The sequence below is a fragment of the Sebastes fasciatus genome, chromosome 20 (assembly GCF_043250625.1).
Source record: "Sebastes fasciatus isolate fSebFas1 chromosome 20, fSebFas1.pri, whole genome shotgun sequence".
In the NCBI taxonomy this organism is placed as follows: Eukaryota; Metazoa; Chordata; class Actinopteri; order Perciformes; family Sebastidae; genus Sebastes; species Sebastes fasciatus.
Genome location: NC_133814.1, coordinates 7,467,390 through 7,491,067, shown reverse-complemented (window position 1 = coordinate 7,491,067; position 23,678 = coordinate 7,467,390). Strand labels below are relative to the sequence as shown.

The window sequence follows — 23,678 nt, the reverse complement described above, 5'->3', positions numbered from 1 at the left end:
CGATATCCAAATTTTAAACTTTTATTTTGAAAAGCCGATGACAAGGGTTAATCTTATTGTGGTAGTTCTAGCACGGGACGGAGGTGCAGAAGAAGATTGCAACATTGCAGTCAGAGGAGGAGGATCTGTGTGAACCGAGCAGAGCGGTGTGAGTGAAAGCGAAGTGGAAACTTTACTGTGACTCAGTTGAGCGGAAGTGGAGCTGGAGTGAAGTCTCAGTGAACAACAGGTGTGAGTTTCTGGTTGTTGTGTGACTTTAAAGGCTCTGAAGTGGTTCTCATTACGAGGAGAGAAGTTTGTTCGTCGGTTAGAAGAGCAGAAACAAACATGTCAAAGCTCCGACCCAGACTGTGTGTGCTGGAGAAGAGCTCCAGCGGCTACGGGTTCCACCTGCACGGCGAGAAGGGCAAGACCGGCCAGTTCATCCGCCTCGTGGAGTCCGACACCCCGGCCTCAGAAGCGGGGCTCCTCGCCGGAGACCGCCTGGCCTTCGTGAACGGGGAGAGCGTGGAGGGCGAGAGCCACCAGCAGGTGGTCTCCAGGATCCGGGCCACCGCCGGATCTCTGGAGCTGGTCGTGGTGGACGCAGAGACGGCCGAGCTGCTGAAGAAACACAACCTGCAGTGCCGGAGGGAGTACGCCACGGAGGGGGTTCCCATACCCGGCGGGGACAGCGACTCTGACCGCGGCAGCGGGGGGGACCCGCAGAGCAACGGGAGCAGCCCGAGAGAGGCCACCACCCCGGTCCCGGTGCCGCGGGAGAACGGGGACGCGTCCTCGGAGAGGTCGGACAGGTCGGAGAGGCTGAGTGTCAGCTCCAGCACCAAGGTACTGTAGGCCTGCTGTAAAGCACAGCTACTCACTCTGGTTAAGTTACTGCACACTTCACTTAGTGTACTATAGAGCTGTCATTAGTTTATATTATGTTGTATTTAGGGCTGACACTTGATTAAAATATTTGTAATAATATTATTAATATAATAATAATATACAATCGCATGATTGCCCATAGTTAATCGTGATTAATTGCAAATTAATCGCACATTTTCATCTATGCAAAATTAACCTTAAAGGGAGATTTGTCAAGTATTTAATGATCTTATCAACATGGGACTTGACAAATATGCTGCTTTATGCAAATTTATGTTTAGATTTATTACTGGCAATAAATATAATACCATAATCCTTAGGTTTTCTAGTTTCATATGATGCCAGTATCTTCACTTTAGCATTAAAACTGAGCACGCTACAACCTAAAAATCGCAAGTTGCTTTAATGCATCAAAGAAATTAGTGGCGTTAAAACAAATTTGTGTCAAGGCTATATATTATATTATGTTCTTGACTAAACAACTGTCAACTTTTAAACTGTTGAAAGGTCAAAAGGTCAGCGGTTGACCTCTTGACCTGTGAATAGAAATGGGCCTTATGGATCAAATCTTCTATCATGTAATCTTGTATCATCAGCATATCACTATATCATCATAATGTAGTAAAATTTCTGAAAATCAATTAAGAAACTTGACCCTGGAAATATTTTCTTGGCCTTTTGGATCAGTGTGTTACAAAACACCCTCAACTCAAAGGCCACTTGCTTTTATGTTGCATCTAGGGCTGTCAATCCATTCAAATATTTATTCGGGATTAATCGCATGATTGTCCGTAGTTAATCGCGATTAATCCCACAATAATTGTATCTGTTCAAAATGTACCTTTTAAAAGGGAGATTTGTCAAGTATTTAACAGTTTTATCAACATGGGAGTGGACAAATATGCTGCTTTATGCAAATGTATGTATATATTTATTATTGAAAGTCAATTAACAACACAGAACAATGACAGATATTGTCCAGGATCCCTCACAGGTACTGCATTTAGCATAAAAAATATGGTCAAATTATAGCATGGCAAACTGCAGCCCAACAGGCAACAACAGCTGTCAGTGTGTCAGTGTGCTGACTTGACAATAACTTGCCCCCAAACTGCATGTGATTATCATAAAGTGGGCATGTCTGTAAAGTGAAGACTCGTGGGTACCCATAGAACCCATTTTCATTCACATATCTTGAGGTCAGAGGTCAACGGACCCTTTGAAAACGGCCATGCCAGTTTTTCCTCGCCAAACTTTAGCGTCGGTTTGGAGCGTTATTTATCCTCCTTAGCAACAAGCTAGTATGACATGGTTGGTACCAATGGATTCCTCAGGTTTTTCTACTTTCATATGAGCCCTTTACAACCTAAAAATTGCGAGTTGTTTTAATGCGTTAAAGAAATGAGTGGCGTTAAAACAAATTTGCATTATCGCGATCGCGTTAACTTTGACAGCCCTAGTTATATTATATTATATATTCCTGACTAAATGTATCAAGCAAACATTATGAGGCAAAAGCCTCTAAATCTTTAGAACAGTCGGTCTTAAGGTCAGCTGTTAACCTCTTGACCTGTGAATATCATGCAATATTGCATCAGCACATCACTGTAGTATCATAATTTAGTAAGATTTCTAAAAAATGTCTCCCGATTTGATACTATCACGATACTTTGGTGCCGATTTGATATATTGCAATTTTTAAGTATTGCGATTGTACAAGTATTGAGATTCAATATTACGATTTATTGCAATTTTTGTCTGTTGTCTATTTTGGCAACGGATACGGATATGATATCACGTTACTCAGACCACAACAATAAAAGCGGTGACTTCCTTCTTCCTCCGCATAGACTCAAATGAAGCAAATATATCGATTCTGACATTCTAGGTGAATTTTTTTTTCCACCCCTACTATTCAGTCCATGTTATTTGCAGTGCCCCGAGCTTATATCTCTTATATCTGATCTGAGGCCAGCCTCTGAGCTGCAAAGGCTATGTAGAAATAGATCCCCTATTAAGTAGCCAGTGAAAGGCTGTAAACTAAGCCAGAAAGGTGACACAGCACAGTGAAATATGCCAGGCCTCTACTCATTCCTGTTCAATAGACTCTTTGCCACAGAAACTCCCGTCAGTCTCTCAGCTTCCTGTCTCGGAATTTCCCCGTCAGGTTTGGCGAGTCGGACCAGAGGCTTTGTCATATGATGCATGTCAGCGAGACAGAGCATCATTTTTTACGCTCTTATTATTATCTCATAGAGGTATGAATTGCATAATAGGATAAAAATAGTGCTTCTATTGCACACGCCCAGAGCGTCTACACGTGAGTGTTGGATGAAGGTGCGCCACAATTTCAGATTTTTTTGAATGAGCTTTGGTTAATGGTAATTAGCAACAATGCTAATGGTCTGACGCCCTGTTTGTCACTCTACACTACGTCAACATTTTGCTTTGACATGCGTTTCTTTCTTGGATTACCACAATCCTGCCTCTTTGAAAGACCAGGCTTTTGTTGTCTGTTACGAAAATATTTTGCAAGGTTTTTCTTCGAAGTTGTTGTAAACCTGGTAGGATTTAGTAGTTACATAACTGTTATTAGCCAGTGCAAAGTCTGGGCCCTGATTTTTACATGTTGTGTAACAAACATGCAAAATAGCCTAATTGTGGAGGTGTTTATCTGCTCTGAGAAAGGAAGTGGTTTTTATTTGGGGCTTACAAAAACAATAGGATACTAGGTTATTTTTAGACTTGGCCCCCGCAGTAAGTAGGAGTCAACGATTGGCTACAAAACAACATGAATGCACTGGTAGTGATTCAGTGTCTTTCCTGGATTACATTGTAAATCCTTAAATAGCTAGGGCTGGAACTGAGGGCTTTTTATACACCGGGGGCGTGATGAGTAAACTACACGAAAATGCGAAATACTCGCCTGCAAATATTGTATGTTTAGGGCTTTTATTGTGAAAGGTAAGAACGGAAGGAGTGGATCTGGTCTGCGCTGATCTTTGTCAAGATTGAAAGGAGTAATGTAATTTGCTGTCTTGGTTCGGACTACGGAGCCTCCATGTTGTAGTTTCATAAATATAGGCGAAATCCAACCTATTCCGCAAAACGCGATTGGTTGATGCCTTTATTCGCGGTGCGAAAGCTCAGAAAAATTGACCTCATTCTGAAAAAAAGTGTTGCTTTTTCACCGCGTTATATTCACGTTCTATATGAAGTACTCGTGACAAAAACAACAGTTTGAAAAAATATATTGACATGCAAATTAATCGCCTTAATGGTTATTTTCATTATTGATTATTCTATCACTGTTTTGGTTAATTGATAAATCATTAAAGGTTTAAAAGGGACATGGACAGTGGACACACATGTGGTTCTGTGATTATTGTGATGCTAAATTGGGTGTCTGCATTGGCAGTTGGCTTGTTCAGTCCCATGGTCATAAATGTAGACCCTCACAAACAATGGGCGGATGACAAAGTTGACATCACACGGACCATTGCTGCCAAGCAAATGCTTTGGGGAAAATGATAACTTGTATGACATTTTCCATGTCTTTTTCATTTCAAGCCCTCCTCCCAACAGGAAGTTGGATGGCACGCTAATGTGTTTATTTGCAGAAGCATAGTCACACCAGTATATAATCCAATGAAATCTCTGAGATAAATTCATTTCAGGGAAATTGCTGAGGTCAGCAGATCTGCAGTATAAATAAGAGCAAATCTTTCGTGTGAAGTTCAACCTTGGTGAAATTGGACACAAATTCACACACGGCCTATTAGCTGTGCTGCACTATCCACTTGTATATGACCCTGCTCCACCTATTGCACGTGGATGTATGGATGAACTTGTGACCGGGCCTTTACAATGATAGAAAATTACCTTTTTTGCTTGATAAGATTAGTGCGTTGCATGCAGCAGTCTTGTGGTTTCAGTGCTTAACAACCCACCCCGCTGCAACGATAAGCCGATGCACAAACAGGTTAAGTCCATCATTTATCACCAGCTGAAGCGTATGAGCAAAACAGACAACAGAGTTCCCAGTTCACCCGTCCGGAAGGGTTACTGCAGCAGCCGCTGTGAACGTAGCAGTGCAGTGTGTGTGTGTGTGTGTGTGTGTGTGTGTGTGTGCAGTTTGTCGGTGAATAAATGCTTAAACTCCTCAAGACCCAATCCAAGCTCTGCTGATTTAAAGTGACGGGGGTTAGCCCCAAAGCTAGCAACACATGTGGCGCAGACTCACTTAAGGTGGACCAGTTATTCTCCTTGAAGTGACAAGCCGCTCCTCTGAGTTTTCCTTCTCAGCTTTTTATTTAATGTTTAATATTTATTTTAACTGTTTAACCAATAGTATTAATCAATCAAACGGTTAATTATTAACATTCCTATTTAGGCTACCAAAGCTTGGATGCAAAGATTTCGATACTGCACCGACTGTGTCAAGAGTTAACTACTTAAGGCTAGCTCCTAAGTAGCTAACATTAGGCTAAGAGCTAGCTAACACTAGCCTCAACTTTCTCCTTTGTGCAACTTAAAATGTCGAACAAAGTCAGCAGTTGTTGATTCTCTGACTCGAATCCAACTGATATGACTCAAATCCACACCTAAATGGATCGACTACATTTCACCCCTGTTCCGCTGTTATAAATGGGATGTCCAGATCTCTGTCTCATTCTATGTAGGTGGCTCATGCTCCGTCACTAATACTCTGACCTCCGGTAAAGTGAACAGTCCAGGCTGGCTGGCTGGCTGGGATGCTGCAAACCTCCAGTGGGAAACTTGGCAGAGCCTGACTGATGGTCTTCTACTGGCCTCTGATACCGGCCTCTCAGTGGGATACACTTGAGTGGGCCGGCCAGTGATGACGTGAAACCAGCCCTGCTGAGCACAATCGTGGTTACAATAGTTCCTTTCACGTGATTGCCTTTAGTTGGACTTGGTATCGCAGTCCAAGGGCTCAATCACCAAACTTTTTTTTCACACTAAATTAAGCAAAATCCTCACGGTGGTGGTCTTGGCAAAGACTTGGATATCTAATACTTCTGAGATTGCTTTTTCCTAGAGATAAAAGCATGAAGTGAATGAGCATGTCATCATATTATGGTAACATCCTGGCCTCCGGCAACTCGGACCTCCGCCACACCGAGGGCCTTCTCTCGGTCACCATAGAGATCCCCAGCAGCAGAAAGAGGCTTTGTCCACAGTGTTTGCATGGGGAGAAAGGCTTGTGGGCCAGGGAGGAAAGGAGAGAGGACTCTCACGCCTCAACAAGGAGGCCACGCTGACCCTGAAATACCTACACCCTCACTTAACACACACTGTCAATAGGGCTGCAGGGAAGTGAGAGTATGTGTGGGTGTGTGTGTGGGTGTGGGCAAGAGGGGGCCGGCCACAAGATTAAACGGCGATTTGTTCTGTACTTGTAGATGTGAAAATGTCAAACAAATGATGAAGTAATAGGGTCCTAAATGAATGGGTGGTAAAAGTGTTGAGGTAAGGTTTAATATAATGAGCTTCTTGACCAAAATATGTGGCAATTCACTTCCGACAATTCATTGGTTAGTGGTTACGGACTCATTGTGTTTGGACTTTTTACAACCTGTGTGCTCCCCATTAGCAGTTAACAAATCTTAAGACTTTGAACCTCAGTCAGAGAATGAAGGCCGCGAGGCAGCTCTCATCTTTCCAGCGGATCATTTCGTTTTCAGTGTTTCACAACGTCTCTTATCTCTCAGCTCATATAAGCCTGGGAAAGAACAATTAATCTGCGTGCTTTATTGATTCAAGAGAAGAGAAAGCTATAAATCAAGATTACCGTTGTGTTGCTCAATGTAGCTGCAGTTGCTCAAGTTTATTCCATCGATAGAATGTATGTAGTTGTAATATAACAGCAATAGGTTTGAGACGGGCTTGGATCTGACTTCTTCAATAAAGTACAGAAGACGCAATAAAATATTTAGTCTCCGTGTAATATTGAAGCATTTGCAGTTTTTATTGTGCTGAAAGTCGATTAATCGACCAGATAGCTTAGCCAATGCTGGAGTTTTAACACCAATATTGATATTTCAGCGTTTATCATTGACAAGGGACAAGGAAGAAACATAATTATTAACAGGATATTTTACAGATGAATATAAACCTGTGAATTTTTTATATTGTACAGACTGTGATGGCAGCATTGTTTCTAAACTATCTGTAGCATTTTTGCAATGCAATTTACTTATCGGCCGGCTTATATAGCCAGTACCGATAAATGTGCTATAGCTAATATAGGCCTGGCCGATTTATCAGTCCGCTCTAGTCAATAGCCTATTTTGATAATTGATTTAGTCATTTATCAAGCAAAAATGACAAACATATGCTGGTTCCAGCCTCTCAAATGTGAGGATTGTTGCTGTTTAATATTATAGTAAATTGAATATCTTTACATTTTGGACTGTTGGTTGGTCAAAACAAGCGATCTTTGAAGACATCACTGTGGGCTCCAGGGTAATTTGATGGGTATTTTTCAGTTACTGTTTTGACTAATACAATCTCACCTAACGGTCCACTCAGTAGCTAGTCTGGAGATTTGGCTGTAATTAGCATCATTACCATATATGTGCTGAAAGGCTGTTGGAAGTGCTAGCGAAGAGTATAAAAGCAAAGAGACGAATCTCCGCCGCTAGATGGCACTGCGGCAGCGCTGCTGCCATTTTGGACTGAATGAGCCTGTGGCCATGGATGTAGGCGGACGTTTTACTTGCGTCCGGTAGTCACTTTCAGTCCAAAATGGCGGAAGCGTATCTCTGCTGCTGGGCGCTGACGTCGCAATGGAAAGACCAATTGACTTTCACTTCTTAGCAACATACTATACGTTCTTTGGTGCTAGTACGATGCAGGCTGCTCGTAAATGCTTGGTCAAAATCATCATCATTATAGTTTTTGTATCTGAGGTGGTCATCTGATGGAGATGCTTTTTAAATAAAGTGTCACATTTTCCACTGATGACTGGACACCTGACTGCCAGGCCATCCACGCGTACTACAGTTGATAAACGGTGTCTATTTGGAGTTCAAGCCAAACCATTTATTTTTTTATTTCATTAACCGTGTGTCTTGATTACATAGCATCGACAGCACTGATTTTGTGACCTATTTTTTTGTTTGTTTATCCCTTATTGTCACTCCCAATTTTTTTATTATTATTTAATTCCCATCATCAGAAAAATCTTCACAGAAGAGTGTAATATTTTGAATGGAGTACATTATGCTCGTGTTTAAGAAATAGTTTTAAACAGTTGAGTTTCAGTTTTGTTACTCAGTCCAAATATTGGTGGCATTGCCTGAGGGAGCAACCTGCCATCACATGGTTCTTTATATGGGCTGCCATCCAAAACAAACTCCATAAAAGAGCCGTTGGCGTCATCTGACTGAGATCCACACTGTTTTCTTAGTGACGCAGTCTAAATAAACACACACGGATACAAAATAGCCTGTTGGTTGCCCAAGCTTCCCATGAAGTCCTTTTATTCTCAGCAATAGACTAAATGTGCCGTAGCCATTCATTCGTTCTTCAGCATTTTCCTCTTGAGGTTAACCAAGGACATGTCTCTGACATGGAGATGACAGGAGACTCTGAGCCATCACGCTGTGATCATGTTGTCCCCTCCTCCGGCTCGGACTGGACCGTGAAGTTAAGCCGTCCAACGAAAGCCCGCAGATCCATCAAGATTTAATGGGGGGTCTTTGGCATGACAGGGATTATAATTACATTTGGTTCGAGTAATTAGGAACGTGTCTTTGAAGTCTCTCCTCCTCTCAAACTCTTGAGTGCCTTCATACTACGTTACATATACCTCAAGCTTTGGGCTCAGCCTGCTTTCAGCTCTGATCAGTCAGCAGCTGCTAAATTGAGAATTCAGCATGACCAGACAGATTGAAATGATTATATGCGCAGAGATAAGGGAGGGGGGATGTGTCTGGGGAAATAAAAATATAATATGATCTGACAGTTGGTACAGATCATTTTTGTCACCATTCCTTTTAATACACTCTGTTATGGTGTCAAAGTTAAGCTTTGTGAAGCTAAATTTAAGAAAAAAAAAAGATGTTATAAGTAAAAAACAGATTCTGACGATGAGAGACGGCACCGACGTCATTGAACACTAACGGTGACAATATCCAACATGTAATACTGAAAAAAAAACACGAGACTAAAATGTGGCATAAAAAAACAAAAACATTTTACCATTTCACCTTCCACCTTCTCTTCCCCTCTCGTGCTGCGGCGGTGGCGGCGCTCAGTCTGTCTCTGTACTTCCTCTCTAAGACCTCAGTCCTGACAATTGTGCTACTATAATGCTATAAAGTTTGCAGGTTGGGTTAGGTTCAGGTTTGTTGATTGATGAAAGCATATTTTTGCATTGTGCAAATTAAATTAAAAAACTAGAATAACTTAAAAAAAAATAGCCGTCAAAAAAGAGAAAAACCTTTGACTAAAAGTAACAACTAAAACTCGACTAAAATGTAGGGCTGTCAAAGTTAACGTGATACTAACGCGTAACGTCACTAATTTCTTTAAAGCATTAACGCAAATTGCGAATTTTAGGTTGTAGCGGGCTCAGTTTTAAAGCTACTGGCATCATATGAAACTACAAAACCTAATAAATCCGTTGGTACAACCATGTCATACTAGCTTGTCATGAAGGAGGTTGAATAATGCTCCAAACTTGCGCTAACATTTTGACGAGGAAAAACTGTCATGGCCATTTTCAAAGGGGTCCCTTGACCTCTGACCTCAAGATATCAGGGCTGTGTATTGGGCAGATTCGGAGATACAATACATATCATGATACAGGGGTTACGATTCTATATATTGCGATACTGTAAGCAAGGCGATATATTGTGTTTTTTTAAATCTAATTTTAGGGAAACTGTCATAGTATAAAGAACACACCATCATCTGCATAAAATCTGAGTGAAAAAAGTTAACTTTTTTTATGCAATAAGAACAGAACAATGGGATTTGCATTTGTATTCATCAGTCTCTGTAACATCCAGCATCATAGCACTGCTTTAAGAGGACACATACAGTACACTGAGAGGGCACATCTCTTTGCAAATGAAATAAAGTATTGACTCAGTTAATCTTCGCATGAAAACTATTAATTAAAAATCGATACAAGGTTTTTATGATAATCACATGCAGTTTGGGGCAAGTCATAGTCAAGTCAGCACACTGACAGCTGCTGTTGCCTGTTGGGCTGCAGTTTGCCATGTTATGATTTGAGCATATTTTTTCTGGTAATGCAGCACCTGTGAGGGTTTCTGGACAATATTTGTCATTGTTTTGTGTTGTTAATTGATTTCCACTAATGAATATATACATACATTTGCATAAAGCAGCATATAAGTCCACTCCCATGTTGATAAGAGTATTAAATACTTGACAGAGCTCCCTTTTAAGGTACATTTTGAACAGATAAAAAATGTGTGATTAATTGAGATTAAATATATTAATCTTTTGACAGCCCTTGTAAAATGTAATGACATTTCGTCGACTAAAATCAGACTGAAACTATTAAGGATAAAAATGATTAAAATGTGACTAAAACTAATAAACATTTTCGTCTAAAGTCTAAGACTAAATCTAAAATAGCTAACAAAATGAACACTTTGTTTCTCTGTGGATGAAAAGATGATTTCTGTGGTTTAGTGCTGACTCTTATTCTCTGATCAGAGGCCTGAGTTGCTGAGTGGTATATGAAGATGAACAAATTTTTCAGTTGCATATTTTGTTGGTAGAGAGGCCTCTTCTGTAACCACACACACTCACGCAATACAAACATACAAGTTTCATACATACACACACACACGCGCACACATCAGGTTCCTCTGTCAGCAGACGAGTTGTTAGCTGAAGGGGTGGAAGCTGTGAGGAGACCACTTCCTGTCCCTGTAGCGAGTTGCTATAGTGCCGAAGCTACATTGTTTGTTTTTATGTCTCAGCCTGTTAATGATAACCATAATGCTACATGTAGTGGCAGTTCTGTGTAGTTTGTGTTGATTATGTAAGCTAATAACTTCCTCCAGCAATAAACACATAGCTCGATGTTACCGTGTTCATGAGGCGAGCACACAGTCGGCCATTAGGGCCTACGTGGCTAAACGGTTTGGACAGATTGGACAGATTGGACGTCACGCACCAAAATACAACTGACTGCTTTACTCAACGTGATGTATTTACTGCAACCTTTAGCTGAAACACACATGAACAGAGTTCTAGAGAGGATTATTTTGCAGAGTATTGTGCCAGCAATCTTTGTTTGTTTGTTTTTTTACTACAGAAAATGAGTCAGATTTAGGCTGGCTTGTTTGTCATGCGTTACACAATAGTTACTTTTTTATCCTAAATGTAATTAGTTTACCTTAATAGATAGATGGTGGTAGTAGTAGTTAGGGCTGCCAGACTTTATTCATGTTTTTCAATTACACGCTAATGAAAACATAGTTGTGAATATTAAATTCCATTTCTGCTAATCGATCCCCCTAAATCAATCAATATAAGTCAATCCAATGCCAACTTTCGACACCTTACCACTTTCGATACCCGTGCTATGGGCACATGTCGGTCAGTACCAAAAAACTGAGGTTTGCTAACCAGTCCCAATTCTATGTTCTGTTAGATTTAGCGAGGAACCGTTCATTGCACAAGTCCATTGCACAACTCCTGCCAAAGAGGTGGACTGTAGCAATCCCTGGACTCTTTTCAAGTTAATTAGTTCAAGAGGCTGGTGTGAGAAGGGCTCTAAGGTTCAAGAGTGTAACACAACACATGCAACCTGTAAGGGCGGTTCAACAGAAATGGCTCGATTCATTCTTCCAGTATACTTTGTGAAAACTTCCAGCATGTTCTCTCTGTGGAACTGTGCCCAGAGATGGCCATAAAGGTTTCACATCGCACTGTTTAGTGTTTTCACCCTCAGTTCAAGGTCCTCCTAACAAATCAGCTCTCCTTATGTGACACCGGGTCGGAGTGCAGGATCTGATGTTTAACTACAGCAAGCCGTAAAACCATTAACCTCTGATGTTCAACAAGCTTAGGGGGATGTTTACAATGACTGCCTGCTGCCTCTTGTACCATTGCACTGAAACTAGGCTAATCCTGCGTTCACACTGTGGCTGTTTGTGGCAGATCGCAGACCAGATGTTGTTTCTGTGTTGGTACAAAGGGGCTTCCACTGAGCCTGCAGCCAGACCTGCTACTCTGGCTGACCTGTAACCTCTCTGCAGAGGTTTCACATGATTGCTCGATTGAAATTGGCATGATGCCAATTGTGATGCCACTGTTGTTGTTTTTTTTTGCATATGCCACTGCTGACTAATGGTATACTTTCAGATCATCACCTGTAGTTTTCACTGTTCTAATGCTAATATCTTTGTGGTAGTCGAGCTAGCTGGGCTGGCTATAGCTAGTAAGGCTGGGACGATACACCTATCTCCCGATTCGATACCATCACGATACTTGGATGCCGATTCAATATGTATTGCAATTTTTGAGTGTTGGGATTCAATATTACGATTTATTGCGATTTTTTAGTAACTTTTTTAACGGTAGAACATAGGAAAAAAGTTGAATCATACACTTCTAGGGACTTTTACTTTTGAAAATATCTAAATAAATTAAAAATTAAAAAGAGATGTCCTGGAGTCAGATATATCAGTCATTGTCAGGCATTATTTTTTTTTTTTAATTTTCCAGCAACCCAAAAATCAAAGAATAAATTAATTTCTGTCACAAATTAGTGGTATTTTCTTTTTAATTTATAAGGGACATGTAATGTTTTATACTTTTGGTGAATATAATCCAATCAATCTTATTTCCATATATGTATTTTGTATATACAGTTCCCTTTGTTAACACCTTATTTTGAAAACCGGACGTAGTCACACGTGTATTCTTCCTCTAACTTCGCCAGTTTTTAGACCACAGCACCCCTTCAATTTTATTTTTTTGTCATGGTACCCCGAGCCACCCAAACCCCAGTATAACATGCATATATGTACACAGATGCTTTTAGCCAAAAGGTGCTCTGTGGATTTAAAATAATTCAATTAAATATGAATTGAATTAAATAATAAGTTAAATGTATTTCTTTCATTTTCCTCAATATTAAAATGATCTTATATTTAAGGTGTACAAGGAGACAAACAAACAAAACAATAATGATGGATACCCATCTTCCACAAACAGCCAAACCCGTCTGTTAAGCTGTTAGCCGAGTAGAGTTGAGTCTGATTTTTAGTTTTACTGAAAATTGGTATGTGCGACTGAATTCGGACTTTACCCAGTGATGTCATTATCATATTGTACAGCACCTGCCATCACTGCACTGTTTTTCTATGCGTGGCTCTGCTGACAATGTGGTTTTCCTGTACATGCTATGCAACAGACAGGAAAAAAAACAACCTGAAAATCAGAAAGTAGTACTCAAATGTCACTTGAAATGCATGCGTTATGATTTAGTGATGCTGGTGATGGAGAGATTTACGGAGACGTCTGTGCCCTGTGTCTCTCTGCCACCTGCTCCAAAAGTCTTCTTCTTCATATTGCATTGCAGAGAGACGAAGCCAAAGTATGAGTAAAAAGACAGAAATGCGGCAATCTTATCTCTGGACACCTCTAGCTAACGGGAGAAATATGATCTCTTCTCCTGGTTCTTGTCAGTACACGTGCCGCAGCATTCTGGATCAACTGAATTAACACATGCATGGACTAGCTTTTCTGCATGTTGTTTTGAGACAGGATGTGCCTTATTTTTGCAATGTTACATAGGTGAAAAAAAGGCGGTCCTTGACATTTGTATTATGCCAGAGTAGTATGTGGTAGCTCTGTGTCGCTGTCTCTGCGTTCCCCCTCGGGTTAGAGACAGCTTTGCTCTGTTTGGAACTGTCTCTCTATTACCAGGATGCTTCCCACTGGAAAGCTGAGGGAGGTGGTGAAGTTACTTATGTGTGGACAATAAGCCACACAATGGTGAGATTTATACCCGATCAGAACTGTTGTTCAGTTTGTTGCAGTTTTCCAACTCCAATGAAGAGCAGCACACAGCTGCTTCTCCAATAGGGATGCATCGATTCAACTTTTTCAGTGCCGATACTGGTGGTGATACCTGGGCTTTGGGTGTCGGCTGATTACTTGACTTCAACATATTTCCTAACATGTAAAACAAAATGTTACTAATGAATACATAGATATACATTTTAGGGATGCACCGATACCGGATCAGATATCGGGCTGATAAGGCCTCAGATTTTTTTTTAAACAAGTAACTGGTGTATGATTTATTATTTTAATAATAAATAAATAATTTATTTTTTTGTTACATTTTGTATTACAAAGTTAAGAAAGCAATGTTTAAGTCAAGCCTGATGTTGCCTTACACATAGAAGAATGATCCCAGTCACTTCCTCACAGTGAGGCATACAGCTTATTAATCAAACACTGGTATCGGCCGATACCCAAAGCCCAGGTATTGGTATCGGTATCGGGTCTGAAAAAGTTGGATTGGTGCATCCCTAATAAATTTAGTGAATTGTTATTTATTATTAAAATAATAAATTGTACACCAGCAACTTGGTAAAAACAGCAACAAGTTAGTCAAAACTTAAACAGGAATTAAAATTCCAGTATATAGTATATAAACATAGAACTGAATTTAATAGATCGGCCCCATCGTCACCGATACCCGATCCTTCTTTTACATAAACATCATAAATTGATGCAGAAATTCACCAGAATGCAGAGGGGAGGACACCTCCTGCTTAACATGTGTCCTCCCCAATGTTGAAACAAAACCTACGCCCTTGAGTCATTTAATCGACTTTAGATATAAAAAATGTTGCTTATTGCAGCTTATCACCAGGCTTGGTGCCATATATGGGTGGAACCTGCCTTAAAAGTTAGGGGGGAAAAAGTCTTCTTCACACTAAATGCCACAGATTACATAGAAATTTGCAACATGATTGGCTGCAGTTTGCAAGATGTACCGTGATATGTATTTCTAGATATTTTTAAGTATATATACAAACATACATGGCCCAGAAGGAGGCATACATGTGTATATACTCTGTTTACAACATGAGAAAATTGTAGCGTACAGCATTCCAGTAGTGCACTTTGCACCTCACCTGTTATATCATCCTTATCATCTTCATTAACAGCCACTGGTTATGTGGGCTTTGTCATAAATGTGTGATACCATCCAAAGGTCCTCCCATGATCACACTGACTCACTCTGAATGTTTCAGCAATCATCAACCACCCGGACTTCATACAGTATAAACCCTTGGATCAATGCATAATCCACTTTTTTGAGTGGAGGAGCAGGTGCGCGTATGTCTTGAGTTAATGCTGAGGTTGCAGTGGTTGATCTTAAATGATCACTAATCATTCACAAATAGTTGCTGATAGCTGAGGATGTTGCAGATAGCTGGGGTTTTTATCAGATGAAATGCAACGGGCGGGTGGAGAAATTTTTTTCTTATCAGAGCCTCAGATGTTCACGCCTGTCACTGTTTTATGCACACGCTAGCTGTTAAAGGGTTCGAGGCTGTGTTTTCTCACATGGATATGGAAGCCAAATTACACCAAGAAAAGACATAAATAGATGAAACGTTAGGAATGTCAAAAAGAAAGAGGGAAAAAAAGTCAATTTATATATAACTCACCCATCTGAATTATATTAGGGATGTCATGAGAACTGATACCAAGTTGAAAAATTCTGTACATGCAGTACCACGGCTCCCGGGGGCAGGGGGGCGACCCATTCTATTTTGTTTCTCTGATAACCCTACTTTGTGAAATACAAATTTATGTTGACATCAGCAGGAGGAAAGCTTGTGAATATTAACTGTTAGCAGCTGGTGGGCAGCACAGTCCTGCGGAGCCAATAGCTAATCATTTATTATGATGCGTTCAAGCTCTCCTCAGTAAAAATGAGAATTAGGCGGAAGTGTCATGATGTGTTGAAATGTAATCTTGTAAAATTTTGTTTTTGGCGAGAAATCTGTTTAAATACAGTTGTTTGAAGGAGATGTTTTCACAACAATAAAAATAGATATTAGAGAGGGAATTACGACCTCTTTAACACTAGGGTTTTTTTGTTTTTTATTGTTTTTTACAGTGGTATTGAATTGGGTTTCGAGAATCGTGGAATTTCACTGGTATTGGTAACTAAATTTCTGGTATCGTGACATCCCTAGATATCAAAGTTAACGCGTAATTACAGACGTACCTTGCTAACCTAGCTAGCGTTAGCTGCTAACGATACCTGGCCTCGCTCCAGCTCCACCCTCTTGTTCAAAATATGGTCACTTCTGGTTCCAAAAAACCAAGGTGGCGACAGCCAAAATGCAAAACTCGAGGCTTCAAAACGGTAGACTACAAACTAATGGTGACGTCACGATGACTACGTCCACTTTTATATACAGTGACACGAGTCAAAATTATTGTTAGATACTAATTTGATGGTTTTGATTTTTAAGTGAAAATTGATTGATAGTAAATCAAAATGTTGATTTACTATCTCATAACTTTGACTTAAATTTCGGACTTATCGCCATAATTAAGACGTAGCATCTCAGCATTTTGACGTACTGTAAATATTTACATTTTTCCTGGCAGAAATGGGCTTCCATACATGTCTGCAACACTTCCCCAGGCTGGATCATATATAATGTGTTCACAGTTAAATTAATTATTAGTTGTGAAACTGACTAGTTATCTTGATGGTGCATGTTTAAAGTACAGTTGGCAGCATAACACTAGGAACAATTTTTATATTGACATATTGGAAAATGACCGCCTTTTTATGGAGCTGTCCCTTTTTTGTAATAGGAATCCCCTGAACAATATTTTCCAGGAGTCCCGTGATAAAGGCGTAGCTCATGACCTCAGAGCAGCAGTGCTCTAATGTTAAATGGTTAAATGAATATAGAGGTCCTTCACCCTCACATGGGATTAGACTCTTAACTGGGCGTACAGTAGGCCACAGCAGGATTAGCCACTGCAAGAGAGCAGCGACCTGCTACAGTTTCATTCAGTTAGGAAAGGAAGTCAGCTGCAGTGTACTATATAATCTGTTTTATGATGTGTGTCAGCATCTGTCTGAGGGCCATGTAGATCATATTGTAACGAAAGACTTTGTTAAGTGTCATGCTTTTTTAGGTGTGACTCGATATGTAATTTGTCTAAATAAGCGCCATGCATACAGTATATAAATAGGGAAGTTTCATGACGTACACACCCTGTCATTTAGAACAAACCTGTAACGATTGTATTGATGTGGAATGTCAGATTGACGTAGAAGTGGACTGCATTGCAGAAAAGAGAAAAGATGAATTTTACTAAAAAGGCTGGAAATTTCACTGGCTGAAGTAGCATATGTCACATCCTTCTTGTCATCACAGATGGTCACGTAATGGTCTCTCTCCCTGCTGTTGCTGTCAGTTGTTTTTGTGATTCACTCTGCTATATCAAACCATCGAACCATTAAGCCATGAGTATGAGATTTACATATTACAGCTGTTATATTTATAGCTGTTAGACCTGCTGTTTCTGTAGCTACGTACATTAAAAACAATGTGCTAGAACGGTTTATGAAATGTCAAAGTCTTCTATGTCTTTATTAGAATCAATCTTTTCTTAATCAACTGACAAAGTCATAGTCTAGCGCTGTTTGTCAGATGTTAGAATGTGATGTTTTGGCCAGCTAAAGTTTGCTGTGTTGCAACTATGGAAAAATCTAAATTAAGAGATACTTAGTCAAAATACAATGTTAGTTATTTATTATACAATTATTAGTCCAAACTTTGACTTGAAGTAAGTTATGAGATAGTATATCCAAATTCTAACTCAAGGCAAAGTTATGAAATAAATCAAAATTGTGACATACTAATTAATAACTTTGATGTACTTACTATCGCTTTATTTGTAATATGACATCACTTTAATTTGGTATGTATAATATTGACTTTCTCATAGTTATGCCTTAAAAGATGATATATTTGACTCATCTGAACATACAGTATTTTATATTTTATCTTATAATTCTTACTTTTTTCTCTCTCTCATAATTTTAATATTCAAAATTGACTTGCTATATTTTGACTTTCTATTCTATAATTTGTAAATATAATATTGGCTTATTCATTTAAGATTTTGAATAATTGTTACTTCAGAAGTCATAGTTTTGACTTAGAGAATCAAACTTTTGATTTTAAGTTATAAATCTGACGTAATATCTCATAATTTGACAGTCAAAAATGTGATGTTCATATTTAATCAATATCTAATCATATCTTAATCAATTTGTGACTATAATATTGACATAGGACTTTTGACTCCATCCCATAAATTTGAAATACTATCTCATAATATTCAATTATTTCTTGATTTATTTCCTAATGTTTGACAAAAAAAGTAATAACTCTAATATAATAATATATATAATAATATAATTATTATTCTAATAATAATAATGAATTTACTAATTTTGATTTACTGTCTCATACAACATTTTATTTTTATTATTTTTATTTTCCTGGTGGAGTTGGGCTTCCGTAGCTATTTCAGAGGCTCTGGGAGCCATGACTATTCCCAGGAAATACACAGAGCCGGGCTCACTAGTAACTTTTTATAAAGTCTGAAATCTCAGCAGCTGTTGGAACACAGTAATGAGTGGCATTAATCAGCTACACAAATGAAGCCCAAGTCCTCATGATACTGTACATTATTGATATTATTGTGTACAGAGAGACAGTAAAATATGACTGATTACACCTTTTTAATGAACTCTTGATTTTCTCCCGTATGTGTTCAGGAGGAGGAGAGAGGCGGTCTGCGGCCTCGTCTCTGCCACATGAAGAAGGGAACCACAGGCTACGGCTTCAACCTGCACAGTGAAAAGTCCAAACCAGGCCAGTTCATCAGAGCCGTGGATGAAGACTCTCCAGCACACAGAGCAGGCGTCAGACCACAGGACAAGATCGTCCAGGTACACAACACACACTCATTCATTCACTCATTCTCTAAGTCACATGCACAATCAGTACGGATATCACGATACCAGAAATTTAGTAGTCGATACCAATACAAGTGAAATTCCACAATTCTCGATACCAATTCGATGCCAAGGTAAAAAACTAAAGTAGAACAATTAATCCCATGTACTTCAACATCCACTCCTTTATTACCATTTGTATACTAGTTTTTGTTAGGAAGTTAAACGGGTCAAAATCACCTCTCTATTATCTATTTTATATCACTGTGAAATCCTCTCCTTCAAACAACTGGATTTATTCAAGTTTCTCGCCCAAAACTACATTTTACGGGATTACATTTGAATACATCATGATAATGTTAGAATTTACCTTTCCCTCATTTTTACTGACCAGAGCCTGAATGCATCATAATGTAATCATCAATGGCAAGTCGCCATCTTGGTTTTCGGCTGTCGCCATCTTGGTCTTTGCCCGTCGCCATCTTGGTCTTTGGCCGTCGCCATCTTGGTCTTTGGCCGTCGCCATCTTGGTCTTTGGCCGTCACCATCTTGGTCTTTGGCCGTCGCCATCTTGGTTTTTGCCCGTTGCCATTGCCCGTCGCCATCTTGGTCTTTGGCCGTCACCATCTTGGTCTTTGGCCGTCGCCATCTTGGTCTCTGGCCTTCGCCATCTTGGTCTTTGCCCGTCGCCATCTTGGTCTTTGGCCTTCGCCATCTTGGTCTTTGCCCGTCACCATCTTGGTCTTTGGCCTTCGCCATCTTGGTCTTTGCCCGTCGCCATCTTGGTCTTTGCCCGTCACCATCTTGGTCTTTGCCCGTCACCATCTTGGTCTTTGGCCGTCGCCATCTTGGTCTTTGCCCGTCACCATCTTGGTCTTTGCCCGTCACCATCTTGGTCTTTGCCCGTCACCATCTTGGTCTTTGGCCGTCGCCATCTTGGTCTTTGCCCGTCGCCATCTTGGTCTTTGGCCGTCGCCATCTTGGTCTTTGGCCGTCACCATCTTGGTCTTTGGCCGTCGCCATCTTGGTTTTTGCCCGTTGCCATTGCCCGTCGCCATCTTGGTCTTTGGCCGTCACCATCTTGGTCTTTGGCCGTCGCCATCTTGGTCTCTGGCCTTCGCCATCTTGGTCTTTGCCCGTCACCATCTTGGTCTTTGGCCTTCGCCATCTTGGTCTTTGCCCGTCACCATCTTGGTCTTTGGCCTTCGCCATCTTGGTCTTTGCCCGTCGCCATCTTGGTCTTTGCCCGTCACCATCTTGGTCTTTGGCCTTCGCCATCTTGGTCTTTGCCCGTCACCATCTTGGTCTTTGGCCTTCGCCATCTTGGTCTTTGCCCGTCACCATCTTGGTCTTTGCCCGTCACCATCTTGGTCTTTGGCCGTCGCCATCTTGGTCTCTGGCCGTCGCCATCTTGGTCTTTGCCCGTCACCATCTTGGTCTTTGGCCGTCGCCATCTTGGTCTCTGGCCGTCACCATCTTGGTCTTTGCCCGTCACCATCTTGGTCTTTGGCCGTCGCCATCTTGGTCTTTGCCCGTCACCATCTTGGTTTTTGCAGTCAGAAGTGACATAAGAGGGTGGAGCTAAGTACAACTGTACGTAGAATAAGACATTTTTAGGCGAACAAAAAGGTTATAATTAACTGTCATGAAGTGAAAACACACAGTGAAAGGGTTAAAGTTGTAGGATGAAAACGTGAACACACCGTGGTAGCGAGCTGTCAATCACAAGGTAGCCATGCCCTAAAGCCTCCCATGCTTTATCGTCTATTTGACTCTAAATGGGACCATAATTTACTTTTTTTCAGACCCTGGAGTTGCCCGCTGCGTTAGTCTCTAGCCTTGACTGAACCTACGGTACCTGAACTACTGTAGAAAACAAGTACCATCACATTTTCTGAATTTTGGCATCGATTTGGTACAGAAGTATGTTTTCTCGTGACTTCCCTAACAGTCACTTCTTCACATTGTTCCTGAGTGGTCAGAGTTTTGCCCAATACTGTTGTTGTTTTATTTTGTTTGTATGTGTATCAGCTGTAATCCTATTACATCAGTGGGCAAACGGGCAACTGGAATCCCATTAAGCATTAGGTTATTATTGGATGGAGGGTGTATATAGCTGTAATGTGTACATGATTTTGCACGCATGCAAGTGTGTTCATCTCTAGGCTCCTGTGTGTGTGTGTGTGTGTGTGTGTGTGTGTGTGTGTGTGTGAGAGAGTAAAGAGTGTTTAAAAGAGTGCAGAAATCATCATTTTCTCCCTAGCTGTGTGTGTGTGTGAGACGACCAGGCCTTCTGGCCATGTTGAACATGGCAGGGTCAGAGTTAATCCACTTATTGCATCTGTGGGCTGAATTAACAGCCTGCTCAAACAGTCTGCAGGGCCTCTCAAATGTAGAGGAGAAGGGGTTTTGTAAATGAAGTTAATACCGCATACCGTATTCATGACGGGGACGACGTGGAGGTTTTTAGAGGTGGATTTCGGAAAAACAAATATGCTGGGAATTTAATAAATTTTCTGCAGAGGGTCACTGGAGTGGAATATAGCAGAATGTTCTGTACCACCTGTCCAATGTTCACAGCCACTGTGGGAGTCGGGTGGGGGAGATTCCTGACGGTGTTCCCGCCTCGGATCTTCCTCCCACAGGAATTCCTCAGTGATTTATCTCCCCTGGATGCTTGATTAGTTCCAACTCCGGGAGTATGCTTGTCTACCGCGCCCTGTAATAACACTGGTACCAAACGTTTTCCGTCACCGGCACCATTACTCTTCTGCAGGGTATCATTACGTTCATTACTTTTTACACTACAGCCACACAATTGGCATCCTTACAAAAACATCATCATTTACTTGATACCACCTAATTTATGTCCAATGTTCTTATCATCCTTTGGAGTGTTTCCCACTGTGCAAGGCATTTTTTCATGTAAACAGGGAATGATTAGTTTTGGGTTATTGTAGCTTCAGTCTAGTGATGGCAAATTGTATTAACGATGGTATTTTTCAACCTGTAGGGTTCAGGTTTTCCCCCATGTATTTGTGTCTAAGTGACTAATGGGGGCAATATTTTCTGAAATTGGTCCAGTATTGACCGCTAAACAACATTGTCAGAAATAGTGGAGGCCATGGAAGTTCATTTTTCGGTACATAATAAGTGAATATATTGTAATTTTTTAATGTGTCTGAGAAAAATGTTCATATTCCATCTTTTCCCTCTGTCATTATGCCTTTGCATTTCTTGCATTTGTTACCCACTTGCTAGCTTGCTAAATTGTTAGCCTCTATGGCTTCTAGATGCCATGATGAGGGTAGAGTTAATATTGCCGTTGCTTAACAGTGGTGTTCTCACGACTTAACCACTTGAACGCCAAGCATATTGTGTACACGACACTTCCCATGTTGTAAACACGAGCTCACGAGTTTCATTTCGAAGGCACCACACATTTGAGAAGTGGACGTCGACCAAAAGGTTATAAATAACTTTCATGAACTGAAAACACACTGTGAAATGGTTAAAGTTCTAAGACGAAGGCACAGACAACTCTCCACCGCCAATCGTCCACTAAAAGTGCTTGTTTTTGCTTTTTAGCTATATTTTAAAGATTATTTTGGGGCTTTTCTCCAAAAAAATCTCAGAAAGCAGCTCTTTTGGAGATTTGTGACAAAGAAATGTTTTGGTCATTTCTGCAAATCTGGAGTTTTGTTTGGTCTTACAACGAGGGCTCAATTGGAAATCATCCACCATTCATACAGAACCTCGGCTATTTATTTGGTATCATGGCACCTGCTGCTGTGAGTGCTTAACCTCTTAAAAAGAATAAAGCTGAAATAATTAGATGATTAACTGATTCCTCAAAAACACTGAAACAATGGATTGTTTATACGGCTTCAATATATCTGTATAAATATCTATAACGCATATAACATAAGAATGTGTTCTGGTTAAAGGACCATACCACTGGTTTTGCATTTACTACAAATCACTTGTGAAAATGAAGTAACAGACTGTTGCAAACTTGCTTAATTCATCTCAATGCCACATTATCATTTGGAGCTTGAGACTTTTCAAAGGAATCTGCAATTAAACTGCAACACCATGTGACCGTAATCTGTCACTGACACAATTATTGCAGACTTGGCGTTCTGGAATAGTCCCGAAGAACACACTCAATTTGTGCAGACTGCAAACTAAAAACACAATAGTAAGATAGTAAAACTCCTCTCCTGTCTCCTGTCCTCTCTCAGGTTAATAGCATGTCAGTGGTCGGCATGCAGCACTCAGAGGTGGTTGCAGCCATCAAAGCAGGAGGAGACGAGACCACGCTGCTGGTGGTGGATGCCGAGACTGACGAGTTCTTTAAGAGATGCAACGTCCTGCCCGCTGAGGAACACGTCACCGGTATGCTCTCACACACCAATCGCATTTGGCTTTGTAAAGGTTGCCTGTCAGACGTCTGTAATTTTCCAGAATTATTCTAATTGCGTTTTTACCATAACAGTGTTAAAAGATCAGGAACAAAATGATTTGAAGTTTAGTTTTAACTGCCTGTAGAGTCAAAATGTAGATGAAGTGAGGCCTTTATGTCTTCTTTCCCCCTGTAGGACCTCTTCCTGAGCCAGCGTCAGAGAGAGCATCAGAGGAGGAAGTGGTAAGGACCACCACACACACGCGCACACACACACACACACACGCACACGCACACGCGCACACACACACACACACACACACAGATAGTGGCTGGGAAAAGCCCCACTGATCCTCTCTG

General features: G+C 40.6%; 2 protein-coding genes across 2 annotated transcripts in view; both read left to right on the top strand.

The window, feature by feature from the left end:
- LOC141758888 (sulfotransferase 2B1-like) overlaps positions 1-23,678 on the top strand; it is a 326,098-nt gene that overhangs the window by 109,330 nt on the left and 193,090 nt on the right. The window lies entirely within an intron of this gene.
- Positions 46-23,678, top strand: part of LOC141758884 (Na(+)/H(+) exchange regulatory cofactor NHE-RF1-like) — a 28,741-nt gene continuing 5,108 nt past the window's right edge. The window contains exons 1-4 of the mRNA XM_074620657.1: positions 46-828; positions 18,734-18,907; positions 23,158-23,311; positions 23,515-23,561. Coding sequence (XP_074476758.1) covers positions 328-828; positions 18,734-18,907; positions 23,158-23,311; positions 23,515-23,561 — 876 coding nt within the window. The 5' untranslated portion in view covers positions 46-327. The remainder of the gene's footprint in view (positions 829-18,733; positions 18,908-23,157; positions 23,312-23,514; positions 23,562-23,678) is intronic.